Source organism: Spermophilus citellus (genome assembly GCF_964194105.1).
Source record: "Spermophilus citellus genome assembly, chromosome: 9".
NCBI lineage: Eukaryota > Metazoa > Chordata > Mammalia > Rodentia > Sciuridae > Spermophilus > Spermophilus citellus.
Genome location: NC_138191.1, coordinates 61,887,014 through 61,903,365, shown reverse-complemented (window position 1 = coordinate 61,903,365; position 16,352 = coordinate 61,887,014). Strand labels below are relative to the sequence as shown.

Here is a 16,352-nt window from a genome sequence, read left to right as displayed (position 1 = left end):
AAGTTTTAAAGAAAAATCATAAAGGAAAAAGATCAGGGTTATTAGAAACTCAAGAAAAAAAAACAAAGTTGGAAAGCACAAGAAATACATGATGGCATAAACCCACAACGGTAAAATAAAAATGAAATCATTTATGGATATAAGTAAAAAGAGTAGTATAATTACAAAGAAAGGATGGAGAAGACTAATATTGAGAACAGAATTAAATCCTCACCTGTCATCACTATATGTGAATAATAGCTAATACTTAAAATATCATAAAACAGCAGCATATACTTTTTTTTAGAAATGTAGAAACAGCTATTAGTAGGAACAATATAGAAAATAATGACCACCTTTCAGGTATAGAATTGAGGTGAAGAAAGGAAGCAAGGGAATGATTTTTTTTTTTCTTTTTGTGGTGCTGGGGATTGACCCCATGTAATGTTTTGCATAAATTCTCTTAGGTATATGCCCATATGGTCCAAATTGTACAAAAATGCACAGATAGATCAGATGATAATGATGCTTACTTCTAGATAAAGGGGTTTAAAGTAATTTCATGTTTTTCTTTATATATCTGTAACTTCTAATGTTTATAATAATCATTTACCACCTTTATGATCAGAAAAATGCACATCAGAAAATATTCATGACATTAGTTTAAAAACTAAAACTATAACTGATTATTGAATACAGAATAAGACAGAGGCATTCTGAGTATTGATGCTTAATGAAAGTACAGATGACGCTTTTAAAAACTCAGTCTGAATGAAATTTTGGAGATGTTATCGATAAGAAAAATTAATAGCTGGTGTTAATATATTTGGATTAAATATAATACTAACAACATTCTTAATATTAGATTCCAACTTACTCTGGATCTAAAGTTTTCATGCCAAGGGGACCAAGTAATTTTTTTTCTGCAATCTCCAATGCTCTCCATGCTTTTTCTGTAGTAAACAGCTCAGGGGCCTAATGAATGTCAAAAACAAACATACAACTTTTTCACATCACAGAAGAATTACTTTCCACCAACATATACAAATCATCATCTTGAAAAAGAATGAATATATTTAAAAATACAGTGTGGGCAGAATTTCAGAGTAGATGCCTAACCAGATTTATTTCCATGAGGCTAACTTGGAAGCATTGTTCTAGGCCTTAGAAGTTAGGAAAATGTGTGGGTATTCTTCAAAAGTGTATTAGATCAATAGGAAGTTGCCATAGTTATTAGGAATATAGAACTCACTTCAACTCATGTAATTGATTCTTTATAATATTTACAAGAGTTTCCTTTAAGGTATATCTGAACCCACTTTCTGGTTCTAGGATCATAATAAAATGTAGAACAGTGTAAAGTTATTTGAGATACAGAGAAGAAGGAGAGGAGAATCTGCATTAATTTTGGTGGCTGACCTACAGTTAATGTTAATGATTAATAAAATCATATGCACATTGAACCAAAGCTGTCTTGTGTGCCTGTGTGTTTTTCATTCTACTGTAATTTATAATACCATGTTTAGTTATGTTTTTGACAAAATGGAAACAGCTAGGCAGGCATGGACAAACACAAACCACTATTTTATTGCCCTCATAGTTTAGGCAGAATTTAGAAAGGAGAGACTCTAGAATCCTTGGCTATACATAATTTATTAATTAAGCTATTCCTAGTAATTCACTACTCCAGAACTTCCCATCTAGCATGCTGAGGCACTGGTTTTGGCACAGATGACTGGAAATACAGACATCTTTAGCTTTCAGGACAACTGGGTGGGTGAGGGGCTCATCGAAGCAGCTGGATTTGGCATAAACAGCAAAATCTAAGCACAGTGGCTTGCACAAATATAATTTTCTAAATGTATTCAGGATGTGAAAAATACATCAAGAAAACACTTCATTGATCATCTTCCATTGTTTTCTATTTTTTGATACTGATTGGTAAATGTTAAAGGTGATAAGCAGACCTTTTTAATTATAAAAGACTATATAAAACTAGTAAGCAATATCCTTTTCTGCAGTTCAATGAAAACAGTAAAAAATAAAAAATAAAAAATAAATTAAGTAAATTCTATTACAATTTGGACAGTAACAAACACTTCACTTACCACAACCATTGCTATGGTAAAATTAGGCCTTAGCTGGTAGTCACACCAAGGACTTGAAGCTCCATAACTGTCTTTGTATATGCCACGTTTGTGAACTAGATTTGGATGCTTCTCATTAGAATCAGAAGGATCTTCTGAAACATGAAACAGTTTTTCAAAGTTGTCTTGTATTTTTCTGTTCCATTCTTCATATGAGACTGTTACAACTTTCCCTGGAAATTGATGAAAAGACATGGCAGTTTCAGACATTTAAAGCAATTCAAACCTCTAATAAAAGCCAAAAAGTTGTATTTGGTATACTTATTACATTTTATCTACTAGGGAGAAATAAATTGTCCACTTTTTGAAAATGTAGCTACCCTAAATTGAGATGTGATATAAAACATTTACTGGATTTCAAAAACTTAGTACTTCCCAAAATATAAAATAGCTCAGGAATAATTTTATATTGACTACATACTGAATAATATTTCACTCGCATTATCTTAAATGAAACATAATTAATTTCATCCATTTCTTTTTACTTTTAACAAATGAATTAGAAAATTTTAAATTATTTATGTGGCTCAAATAATATTTCAATGGGACAGAATTTTCTCAAAAAAGATGTAAAGATTTCAAAATTGTTCATGAAAATAGAACCTGTTCACAGTCACACTAAGATAAAAGAAAAGCACAATAAGGCAGTAACTCTTGTTTTTCTTACCTCAGTTTAAACTGCTATCAAAAATATGGTTAGTAACTAGATTTGCTACAATTTCCACAGAGTAGATTAATGATTTTTCTTTCTTCTTGAAATTTATGGTTTTCTAATGTTAGCTAACTGCATCAAATGATAAGTACATAGTTAAAAATACAGACAGTATTAGAAGTTTCTTTGTAAATAAAAGGAACAGCTTACCATGTCTTTTTACTCTAACTTCATGATAAGGAAAAATATTTTTTTTGGATAATTCCAGCAACCAACGAACGCAGACTTACACAAGCCTACAATTTCCACAGCAGACCCATCTGTAAAATTAAAAATAAATTCTATTCTCTAAGTAGGATTTGTTTAGGCACTATTTTAAGAAGGTATTTGATAAACAATTCTGATAAATAATATAACCATTTCATTATAAAAGCAACTATCTAGTAAGAAATCCTCACTTTATAAGGAATATATAATTTTCCTGGGGACTGAAACCAGGCCTCACCCAAATTAGAGAAGTGTTCTACCAGGAAGCTACACCCCTCAGGCCAGTAGCAACTATTTAAAAATTATTTTTTAGATAATTCTGACTGAAGATAAAATTTGAAGAAAAGAGCTTCTCAGCTTAATATAGTACAAGAAGCTATTTGTTGATAGTTTCTGAAATAAAAAAAGAAAAATGACAAATTCTGGGACAAAAGTTTAAAGAATTACGAAGAAAAAGATTCCCTTTTTATGAAAAGACTTCATAAAAGACAGAACAACTGATGGTTGCTCATATTTACAAAAGATATGCACAATGAAATATTAACCACTGGGATAATAGATCATAAGACTTGATTTTGAAGTACTTGCAGAGGCTAAAACCTTGGTAATTTCTAAAAAAAAAGAACAGAGAGCTTTGTTATATAACATATATCAAAAGGAACATATCTGCATGACAAGGAGAAAGAAAGGATGAGTCAGAAAATAGAAGAGAGGAAGAGAGGCAGATTTTTATGATTTACTATGAAGAATACATCATTAATAGAGTAAAAGATTCGACAAGTGTGTGTTTTTAAAAACTAAAATGGTGAATTAAAAGGGCATAATTAGGGAATGGGGTTGTGGCTCAAGTGGTAGAGTGCTCACCTAGCATGCCTGAGGCACTGGGTTCGATCCTCTGCATGACATAAAAATTAAAAAAAAAAGGTATTGTATCCATCTACAACTAAAAAATATATATTTTAAAAATATTTTTTCAAAAAAGGGCATAATTACAAAAGCACTTTAAAATAAACACTACCTTGGAGTGGCTGGGATTCCTCTGTTTCTAGCTCTGTCACTTTCTCCCATTTTATCCATCCATGTGCCACAATTTAAGCGATTTCCTCCATAAATAAATCCTGTTTTGTCATCAACCCCTGCAGTTATATTAAAACCTAAAAAACCCAAAACATATATAAAACAAATGTTCTATAACTGGTACACATTATACATAGCAAATGAAAATTAATATTTTATTTAAAATACTTATACAATTTATAGGAATATAATAAACCAGGACAACTATTCTGAAGATCAACTTGGTAATATCTTAAAAATTAGAGACGTAAAATTGAACAGTAATTACATTTCTTTCTAAATATACTCTAGGGAATCCTTACTTCTGTGTACATGGAAATGCTTATAAGAATATGCATCATTACATTGCTTTTATCAGTAAAAAAATAAGCCACTCAGTAGAGGAATGATTAAATGCTGTTTATATATGGGGAAACATCCTATATCATATAAAATTAAAGAAGTAGATTTATGTGAACAAAAATACCAAAGACAAAATGATTGAGTAAACAAGTCATAAAAGGAGATATATAATAAAAACTTTTTCTGTAAAAGCTTAAAACAGATAATACTAATGTATACAACTATTCATGTCTATCTGGTCTATATGAAACTCATGAAATTATACACATATTTGTGTATAATTTTAAAATACATCAAATATTTACACAGTGTATATGTTATAGTACACTGAATATATACAACACAACATAGATCACATGTAATTTGCATATACTTGAATACACACAAAAGTCCAAAGCATTAAAAATATACATGGAAATAGTGAACCCTGATTATAAGATAGTCATTAATTCTAGAGAGGAAAGGAAGAAAAGGAGAAATGAAGCTTTGGATATACCTGATATGGTTTATTTCTTTTCAAACAAAAACAGAAAGATCTGAAGAAAATATAACCAAATGTTAATATCTGCTTAATTTGAGTACTAAGTTTGAGGTAGAATTTATACCACTATCTGTAAGTTGAAATGAAAAATGAAATTAATTCAAAGATATCACAAAATATGTTCTTTAAATATAAAATCTATTTCTATTGATTTACTGAAGGATAAAAGAACTATAAGTGATTGTTAGCAGCTAACTTGGGTTAGCAGGGTTAGTACTTGAATGTTACTTGCTAGAAATAATAAACTAATGATTTTAAATTAATATATAAAATGTAATTTTGAACACACAATATTTGCCAATGAGTTTAGTGAGTTAGCTAGAAACTCAAAGGTTCATTACGTTATGTTAAAAATGGTGCCATTATATTAATATTAACATATTAATATATTTTAAATATAATATTATATTTTAAAATCATAAATTATAAAACCATAATCATATTTTAAAATCAAAAGACATATATTTCCTTCTAATATTTTTATACAGTAATATTTTTATAAATGGCTTATATCCAAATATTTTTTATTTACTAGATTTCACATTTGTGTGTCACAGGTATAATTTTGTAATTTTTTCATTCTGGTCAATGTAAATATTTTATGTTAATTGTAAAGGCTGTTTCTTCCTTTTATATAATTATAAATGATGGTATGATCAATATCATCATATAATATGACTTTTTTGTGTGTTTTAAATTATTTCATAGGCTAGATACCTAGGAGCAGATTAAATTAATAAAAACATAAATATTTTATATCTCTTTTTTATTTATATATGACAGCGGAATGCATTACAATTCTTATTACATATATACAGCACAATTTTTCATATCTCTGGTTGTATACACAGTATATTCACACCAATTCATATCTTCATACATGTACTTTGTATAATAATGATCATCACATTCCACCATCATTAATAACCTGTGCCCCCACCCTTCCATTCCAACCCTCTGCCCTATCTAGAGTCGGATAGGGAGAGGGAGCATGGGAAGAATATTTTATATCTCAATAAATACATTTGTGAATTTTCTTTCTTTCTTTCTTTTTTTTCTTTTTGGAGAAAGGGTCTCACTAAGTTACTTAGGGCCTTACTAATTTGCTGAGGTTGGCTTTCAACTGGCAATCCTCCTGCTTTAGTCTCTCAAGCCATGGTATTACAGGCATGCGTCACCATGCCTGATTGTAAATTATTTTAAAAAAGGAATGCCATCACAAATTGGTGTGAATATACTTAGTATACAACCAGAGATATGAAAAATTGTGCTCTATATGTTTAATAAGAATTGTAATGCATCCCACTGTCACATATAAATAAAAAAATAAAATAAAAAAGGAATGCCATCAGTAGTATATAAATACTTCTCAAAACTAAACATTTTTGTTTTTGTTTGAATGGATCCCTCCCCACAAATTTAAAAATTTTAATCCTGGCCTCCAGTGTATCTGAATGTGACTTTATTTAGAAACTGAACTTCACAAAGGTGATCAAGTTACAATGGTCATTAGGGTGGACCCTAATCCAATCTGACTGGTATTTTTATAAGAGGAGATTTGGGCACAGATATACCCAAAGGGAAGATGATGTGAACTATAGGAAGAATGCCATGTGAACATGAAGATCCCATACTAAATAAAGAGAGAGGCTTGGAACAGATTTTCCCCTCACAGCCTTTTTGAAAGTTGCCTTTTCTCTTCACCCTTGAATAGATCCAGGATTTGATGAAACTCATGAAAGTGGGTGGCAACTGTTTTGCCCCTTCTCTTTTCTAGGGTGCACTCTACATGTGACTATGATTTCCAAGGAAATTTGTTTGCTATTTGCTGTTTTGTTTTTTTTTTTTTGCGGGGGGGGGGGGAATTAATTTCTAACTTCTTCCACTGATAAATAAACCACATGGATTGAGTTTGTAATTAAAAAACATTTTTTTTCCTGTCAGTCATTGTCTTATATACTTGGTACAGATTTGCAATTCAAAAATGTATGGCCTTCTTGGAACTCAGCTATAGACTTGGCACATAGCGGTGTGGTGCCAGAAGACAGATGCCTACAGAACGACTGGCATCCTTTCAGGTTTGAGAATGTAGGCCTGCTTCATTAAGAAGCCACGGATGTGGAGAGAATACTTACCAACAAGGGGAACAGCCAGGGGAAGTCCTTTTTTTCTGTTTGGCATATAAAGACCCTCTATCCCATTGAGATTCTCTAATGAAAATCATGGAAACAGTCTGGAAGAGAATCTCTGTAAGTTTTGAGAGGGTTTTTTTTTTCCTTCCAGCTTACTTTGGTTGTAATTTCTAGTTTTGAAAAATGTTAGATGGAAAATTTCATTTTACAAGTTTTGGAATTCTGATACACATACAACATGGTTGAATGGTAAAAAAATTATGCTCGATGAAATAAGCCAGAAACAAAGGGCAAATGTATTATTATTTCAATTATATGAGGTACACAGATGCTATGATTTAGATGTGCTGGAAGCTTTAAGAGATGTGGCCTGATGAAGGTGGTTGAGTCACTGGAGACATTACCATTGGAAAAGATCAATGACAGCCTTTCAGAGTGGGTTAGGTTCCAAAGAATAAGAATGATCGTGACCCCTAAATCTCTGCCTTTCTTTCTTGTCATGAGATCTCACCCACACATAATCTCTCCCACTATGAGGTTATCTGGCATGATGTGATATAACCAAGAGGGTCCTCACCAGAGGCCAAACTCAACAGGGATGCTTCAGCTTATACTTTCAGCCTCCAAACCTTTGAGCTAAACAAATCTTTTTCTTTATAAAGTGGCCTGCCTCAGGGATTTTGTTATAGCAACAGACACTGGACAAATACATTCAAATAGTTAAATACATAGACACAGAAAGTAGAATAGCAATTTTTAGGAGCTGGGGAATGAGTACTTATTGTTTACTGGGTAACTTCTGTTTGGGATGACAAAAAAGTTCTGGAGATGGATAGTGATGATGGCTACACAACAATGTGAATGTAGTTAAAGCCACTGAACTGCACACTTACAAATGGCTAAACTGGGACATTTTATAATAAAAATTTTAAAACAATATTTTTAAAATGCTTAACAGTCAAAAAACCAGCAATCCAAATAGAAATAAGCAAAAGACACAATTAGGGAAGATGAATGGCAAATAAGTACATGAAAAGATGTTTAACATTAGAGAAATGCAAATATTGTATAGCAGTCTACACAACCATTAGCACTTCTTTGAAAACAAAACAAAACAAAACAAAACTCCATAACAACAAATGGTGATTCAGTGTAGATGAAAATCAACCAGAATGGTACAACCATTCTGGAACATTGTTTGGCAATTTCTTTATAAAATAAAACAGGCACTCATTATATGACTGATTCATATCCTTGGGCATTCCCTGAGAAATGAAACATATGTGTCATGTAAAAATCTACATATGAAATATTCATATTAGTTGTATTAGTAAAAAAATGGAAGTACCTAAATGTCCTTCAGTGGATGAATGGTTAAATAAATTCTGACATCCCTAAGAGGGAATACTATTCAGCAACAAAAAGGAATAAACTACCAATGCATGCAACCGCTTGGATGGATCTCGGGGGCATTATGATTAATGAATAAAACCACTCAAAAGGTTATATGCAGTATAATTCAATTTACATAACATTCCCAACATAATAAAATCATATATAGAGAGAACTGATTAGCAGTTATTAGAGTTCAAGTGTGGCAGTAGAGTGGGTAGGTGTTAACTAGAAAGGCAAACAGACACAAAGACCTTTGTGGTGATGGATTAGTTCTATATCTTGATTGTGGTGGTGGTTACATGAAGTTATACATGGAGTCACATTTCACAGAGCTACATGCACACATATATGCAAGTGTGAGCATATATGCACAAACGCACAGACACACAGATGAGAAAATGTAAAAACTAGAAACCAAATCAGGTTTAGTTAACAGTTAATAGGCTAGTTAACAGTATCACACTAATGTCAATTTCCTAATGGTACCATACTTCAGTTATATAAGACATCCCCATTGGGAAAAGCTGAGGGAAACTGGGAGAACGGTTCATGGTTCTCCATGTATTACTTTTTTGCAAACTTTTATGAATCTCAAATTCTCTCTAAACTATAAAGTTAAAAAATTGATACGCATGGCATTTGCTATTAGATGGATAGAACTGGAGAACAGCATCTCAGTGAAATAAGACAGATCCAGAAAGTCAAGGGTATACTGTTTTCTTTCATATGCAGAAGCCAGAAACAAGGAAAAAAGAAAAGGGTACAGATCCCAAGAAAATTGAAGGGAGATCAGTGGAGCAGAGGGGGAGGGAGACAGGATGGGAGAGGAACAGTAGAATGCAATTGACCAAATTATGATTTTCACCTTTATCTGCATCTATAAATCACCAATTAAAACTATATAAATAAATAAATAAACAGTAGAGTAGAGGAAAGAGAATATGGTGGCATGAACATGGGTGGAGGGAATAGGGGAAGAAAAGAAGAAGTACTAGGGACTGAAGTGGAACAAATGGTTGTGTGACTGTCTCAAAATGAACCCAAAATTATATATAACTATAATGCACTAACAAAATACTAAAATGACATATAAATAAAATAATACATGTTTTATACAAATAAATATACAATAAATGCATTAGAATGATTCTCTAAGAGAAATGGGGGAAAAATGAAACAATCAGCCTTGGCTGGTAATGATTGTGTACCATAAAATAAGGAAGAAGAAGTTAAAAGTTTATCAATTTTAACTTGATATACATATATCCTTTTTGTAAAAACTGTTTTATAGGAGCCTAAGCCAAAGAGAGAGAGAGACCAGGGAAAAAATCGTAGTTTGCCACTTAGTAGCTCTTTAGCTCTGGGCACGCTACTCTTCAGTTTTCTCATTTAGTAAAATGAAAACAAAATAACTTGTTCCAAATGTTCTTGGGAGTATTAAATTGGAACAACATAGCTTAAGTAGTTAGCACAATGCCTACCAGATAATGACTCAATTCATGGCAATTAATATTGATATTATTGGGGCTGAGGATGTGGCTCAAGTGGAGGCACGCTCGCCTGGCATGCACGGGGCGCTGGGTTCGATCCTAAGCACCACATAAAAATAAAGATGTTATGTCCACCAAAAACTAAAAAATAAATATTAAAAAATTCTCTCTCTTTTTAAAAAAATATTGATGTTATCATTATAAATTGTAACCAGCAATATTACTGTTAATATTGGCTGACTAGAATGATATGAAATTTCATATTTCCTCTAAAAACTAAAAACTAGGTGAGATCACAAACAGTGTTATCTTTCTCACTGTTACATCCTAAGGTTTTTCACCCATTACTGCAAAGTGAGAGAATGATTACAAGGTTTAATTTCTCTGCATCAGTGAATATTCACTATGGAGTTAAAATTCCATACCTTCGTCCTTCATGTTTCCATCTATCTGTGGTCCAGCATTCCTTTCTCGAAACTGTATGCCTTGCATGTGTCTTTGCATGGCTTCCTGTATTACTTCAAACAATGGCTGATCCTGTTTGAGACAGAATGGATGTGACCTCTATTAGAAACTACATACCGATCTTCTCCTAACTCCCACAACTTAAGTAATATGAAAACACATACTTTTCTTTGGAGGGAGAAACAAGGATTGGACTAGGCCCAGGGAGAAGCAGCAGCTCCCACTACACAAAATAGTACAATCTGTCATATGAATATTTAACATTAGTAGTTTTAACTATTCAGGCCTGTGACAAAATAATTTGTAATTTTGCAGAGAGGTGAAATGATGAGCTTGAATAGTTTCTATCAGAACAATAAACAATAATGAGTTTAGCTTGTCACTTAGCACCTAAATATTCTTACTCCTCTGCACATATAGGTAATAGTGATTAAATTATGTGCAAAAGTGGTACTCTCAGACATGGGAATCTATGATGACTTCAGAAAATATCCCAGTGAATGTAAAGAGTCCACAGATAATTTTCTTTGTCCATATTAATAATAAAGTAATACTTAGGATGACATATAGGGAGATATATAATTGTATTTTTTAAAAATAAGGTGAAGCATATAAACTAAAAGTGAAATTTAGAGTCCTTGTATATTTGATTATACTTTATACTTTATTTTTTAAAAAACCTGTAAATAAATCTGAATCTATCATATAAAAATTCTTGATATAATTATAAAATGTATGAAGCACATAAAAATACTGTGCAATTTTTACCAAATTTTGAGAAAATAAATAGATTAAAATAAATACCTACTTGATAACATTAACCCATGTAGGACAATGGAATGTAGATAAAGAATTATTTTTTGACAAATGTCTTTTGAGTACTTCATGATAAATATAAACATCATGGGGACACAAACATGCTAGCCCTGAAGCAGTTTTCACCACCCCTGAAGTCTTATACTGAACACATGATAACAAAAGCAGATCAGAACTGACAAAAACATAGTATTATTGTATATTCCCTATTGGGGAAAAACACTCAAAAATGTTTATCAGTTCAACATCGTTCATAAGATAGACTCTGAACTACCTGGATTGGTTGCCAAGGCCCTCTACACCTGATTCACCCTTTCCATATTCTCTCACTACCCTCAGGTGTTTTACACAGAAATTGAAACTAGGCTGAGCAGTATGTCCTAAACTGTGCTTCAACTCAATATGCTTCACTGTTCCTTTCATTTTTCAAGTCTTCCCATACTCTCCCACAAACTCTCCTAAAATCCTACTCACATTTTAAGAGTCCATTATTGGTGAAATTTTAGCTACTTTATAAGTCCTCCTCCCTGAGTCCCACCTACTACTCCTCTCTCCCTTGTATGAGACTGCATAGTACTACTTGTCCATCTTTGCAATGACCGTGTTTATGTGGACACATCATCTCTTCTACCATGTTACAAGCTCTTTAGGCAAGGAGCAGTTTTATGTTGACTGTGTATTAGGAAATAAGTCATATTTCAAGAAAAATGTTTTAATAAATTCTCTTTACCAGTGTGCCAGCAGGCAAAGGAGCAGAATCATCTGTTAGATACATTCTGGAAACTGGGCACTTGAGAATGTCTACACCATTTGGAACCATTTTACAGTAATCCTGAATACACTGGAGCCACCACCACATAGCATCCCGGCAATTGTATCTGGCATAAATTTCTTCACCGAGGAGATTGGGAATGAGACCATGCCTCAGGGTACCAGCAAATGCTAAAATAATATTCCTAAACAACAGAATTGAATGGATCATTTGAAATGAAAACATATTATTAAAAATTGAAGACAAACATGTTCACTTTTGGTGACTGTGTCATGGAAGTATTTTCTCACTTGTCCTTATTTCTTTTTGTATATATTTTTAGAAAGCAGTCATAATATGATAAACAAGCAATGAATTAAAAATAAGAGATTTTGGTTGCAGCTCTGGTTTTTCTCTAACAATTTGTGACTTTCTTTTTGGAACAGTTTTTTCATCTGTGTAGTCAGGGATTGGGCTGGGTGATTTTAAAGTTCCTTATAGCTCTAGATTCTACTTTTGAAATCCATAGTATTTCAAAATCCAAGTAATTATTAGGCATAAACTTTTATTTTATAACATACCAAAAGCAAAGCAAATATATAAGAAAACCGATGGCTAGAAGCTGACTTTAAAAAAACCACTCAATTTTAAAAATTGGTATTTAAAATTTAAAAATAGTATTCTACTATCATACACCAAATGAGATGTAAGATTTAGTGTATCTCATTTGTAAGATGGAGTTGTGTTCTGGAAAGATCATAAAATTAAGAAATAATATGGCTGAGGTCTAAATCCTAGCTTTGTCAACCTGTATGATCTTGGAAAAAGTCATTTAAAAACATCTAGACTTTAATGCTTCTTAACTAAAACATTCAGAAATTTTATTAATTCTATGTTTCAGTTTAATGTTTATCCAGTAATAGTATAATAGGAAAGTTTTGTTTTCTAAAATACAAAAGGGTCCGTATGCACATGACATTCCCAATTAATAAAAGGTGAGAGTTCTAGCAATCTTGACCCTCCAGAAAAATGTCATACACATGAAAACTGAATAAAAAGATTTCTGATCCATGAATACCTCTACAAAGGGAGGAAGGAAAACCACCCCTGTGGTATAGGTAGTCAAAATAGTTGTTCCATTTCGCATTTCCTAACCAGACTTCCAGTTGGTGATTGCTACCTAGATGATGTGAATACAGTTTCTCCTACCAACCTTTCCCTCTCCATCCCCAGGTTAAGATTCAGGGGGTCTGCCATAGGCACAAAGAATAGGCATTTCTAACAAGTTCTCAGATGATGCTGTTAGTACTGGTTTGTGGAACATTCTGAATCACACTGCTGCAGAACTTTCTTTTCAACCTCCAATAAATTCATTTATATTATTGTGTGACATAAGAAAAGATCACTTTGAATCTGGAAACTGGAGCTTACAAGCTTGCAGCAAACAGAAGGAAAGCTGCTATCTTTTTTTTTTTTTCTGTAAGATTCAACAAGCCAGCAGTAACTTCATTATAAAAGACATAAAATGATCAAAAATTTTATCTTATAAAAATAAACTTACAAATTCTGAACATAAAAACCTAACCTATAATATGAATGAGTAGAACTTGGTAAATTCAAAGAGTTTTCCCTCCTTTAATTTTTTCTTATATTTTTCAACGAACATTTATAAAAATACCATTGAAAAATTTATGGAAAACATACCTCTCAAATGTTGAGATTAGATGGATCAGAAGAAAGGTTTGAAGAACATACAGAAAACATTAAGACATAAACTTACATTGCAACTTTTTAGATGATCTCTTACCTGGCTTCTAAATATCGTCCAGTAACCAGCAGTAAAACTTTAAGTGCAATAAAAGTATCCCTTCCCCAGCAGCGGAAAAGACCAGAAGAAAAATGAGGTAAGCCTAACAGAAAAGATAAATATATGTAAATATAATAAACTGTATTATCACACAATAGTTACTCTAAGCATGAGGTAGAAGAGTAAGTTACAATGTGTCTACAAACTCTCTAAAATTATCTACAAAATGTATGCCCGGTATGTCAACTTTTATGGAATGAAATTTATATTTATATATATATATATATATACACACACACACACACACACATACACATACATACATACATATATAACCACTGAGCCAAATTTCCAGGCTTTTTTATTAATTTTGAGACAGGGTCTCACTACATTCCTTAGGGTCAGCATGCCTTAATTCCTGAGGCTAGCTTTAAACTCATGATCCTCCTGCCTCCAACTCCTGAGTCAGTAGGATTATAGGCATGTGCCACCACCCCCAGAGCAATTCTTCTTCTTTTTAAAAAATATTTAGTTTTTAGTTGTAGTTGGACACATACCTTTATTTTATTGATTTATATGTATTGCTAAGGATCAAACCCAGGGTCCCGCACATGCCAGGCAAGTGCTCTACTGCTGAGCCACAACCCCAGCCCCAATTCTATACTCTTATCAGGTTATTTTTTGATTGTTTGTTGGAGATAGGCTCTTTCTATGTTGCGCAGGCATTCTCCAGTTTCAGCTTCTGATGCTCGGAATATAGTGTGTACCACCACATTTGATTTACCAGATTTTTAAAAGACCCAAAGGAGATTAGAAAACAGTGCTAGATTTTTTTTTTTTTTTTTGAGGTTCTGGGGATAGTACCCAGGGACTCCTGAATGCTATGCCAGCACTTTACCACTGAGTTATATCCTCTGCCCCAAGAACAAATGCTAGACAATTGATTTTAAGATTGCTAGGCAACTGATTTCAAGATATCTTTAAAAAGACAAAAACCTTTAATAAATTAAAAGCAAGAAATCAAATATTTAACATATAAAGTAATATAATATGATACTAAGTACATGCTTTAAAGATTCTACCGTGTCTTTAAGGATAATAAATAAATTTAAATATGAAATGATTACCTGAATGATAACCAACTAAATATGTATATTACTCTATTATTCTGGAGTCAAACATATTACCAAATTTCCTATTAATTTAAAATAAATTAATACTGTTACACTTTGTATACAATAAGTAAATATAATGTTTGTCAATTGAAAATAAATATATTTTGGCTGGGTGTGGTGGCACAAGACTGTAATCCCAACAATCTGTAATGCTGAAGCATGAAGTTCACGAGTTTGAGGCCAGTCTCAACAATTTAGCAAAGCCCTCAGCAACTTAATGAGATCCTGGCTAAAAAAAAAAAATAAAATAAAATAAAAAAGGTCTAGGATGAAGCTCAGTTATAAAGCACCCCTAGTTTCAACCTTCAGTACCTGCCCCCTCAAAAAAGGAAAAGTAAAAATAAATGAATTTTTAAAAAGTGTTATACTTTCATAAAAATTTTTTGCAGATGAAAACGGGATCTTGTATGCTAAATAATGAACATTCCTGGTAATTACAACTTTTATGTGTAAGATAAAAATAGGATATGTAATAGGAAAAATTCTAAAATTTTACTTTTAAACTGATTTGAGTTTCTTTATTTTTTTTTTTCCCTGTGATTCAGGGGATTGAAGAAAGTTCCTTGTACATGTTAGGCAAGTGCTCTACCACTGACTTACATTCCCAGTCCAGTTGGTTTTTTATAAAACGTTTGAAGAAAAATGATTGTTAGCTGTTATTTGTACTAAAAAAAAAAAAAATAGTCAAAAAATGGTGAAGCAGCCAGGTACAGTGGCACAGACTTATAATCCCAGAAATTCAGGAGATAGAGGCAGAAGGATCACAAGTTCAAAGCCAGCAGGCCCTAAGCAATTTAGTGAGACCCGGTCTCAAAGTAAAAATTTAAAAAGGGTGGAGATGTGGCTCAGTGGTTAAGCACCCTAGGTTCAGTCCCCAGTGCCAAAGGGGACCCCCCCTAAAAAAAGAGAGAGAGAAAGAAAAAGAGGAAGAAGACAAAGAGAAATATTGGAACAAAGGGCAACATTAGACATTTTTTCTATGCTATCTCCAAAATGATAGTACAGAGTTTCCCTAAACACACTGTTTTTTTAAGTATGTTTTTTAGTTGTCAATGGACTTTGTTTATTTATATGCATAACTGAGAATTGAACCCAGTTCCTCACTCTTACTAGGCACAATCCCAGCCCACACTGTGTATTTTTAAATAATGGTTGATATACATGATTGATGGCTACAAACTTTGATGATGATGACAATGACAGCAGCTAACATAGGTAGCAGTCTGTGTCAGACAGCATTCCTATAGTTTAACCCATTCAACATTTTGTAGGAAACCTAGATAGAGAGATTCAAAGGTGACTTTAAATTTGTATAT

At 32.4% G+C, this 16,352-nt stretch overlaps 1 protein-coding gene across 1 annotated transcript in view; it reads right to left on the bottom strand.

The window, feature by feature from the left end:
• Window positions 1–16,352, bottom strand: part of LOC308656519 (glycogen debranching enzyme-like) — a 67,146-nt gene that overhangs the window by 9,413 nt on the left and 41,381 nt on the right. The window contains 8 exon segments of the mRNA XM_081307695.1: window positions 857–954; window positions 2,088–2,299; window positions 2,989–3,060; window positions 3,063–3,100; window positions 4,064–4,199; window positions 10,448–10,559; window positions 12,034–12,259; window positions 13,862–13,964. Coding sequence (XP_081163821.1) covers window positions 857–954; window positions 2,088–2,299; window positions 2,989–3,060; window positions 3,063–3,100; window positions 4,064–4,199; window positions 10,448–10,559; window positions 12,034–12,259; window positions 13,862–13,964 — 997 coding nt within the window.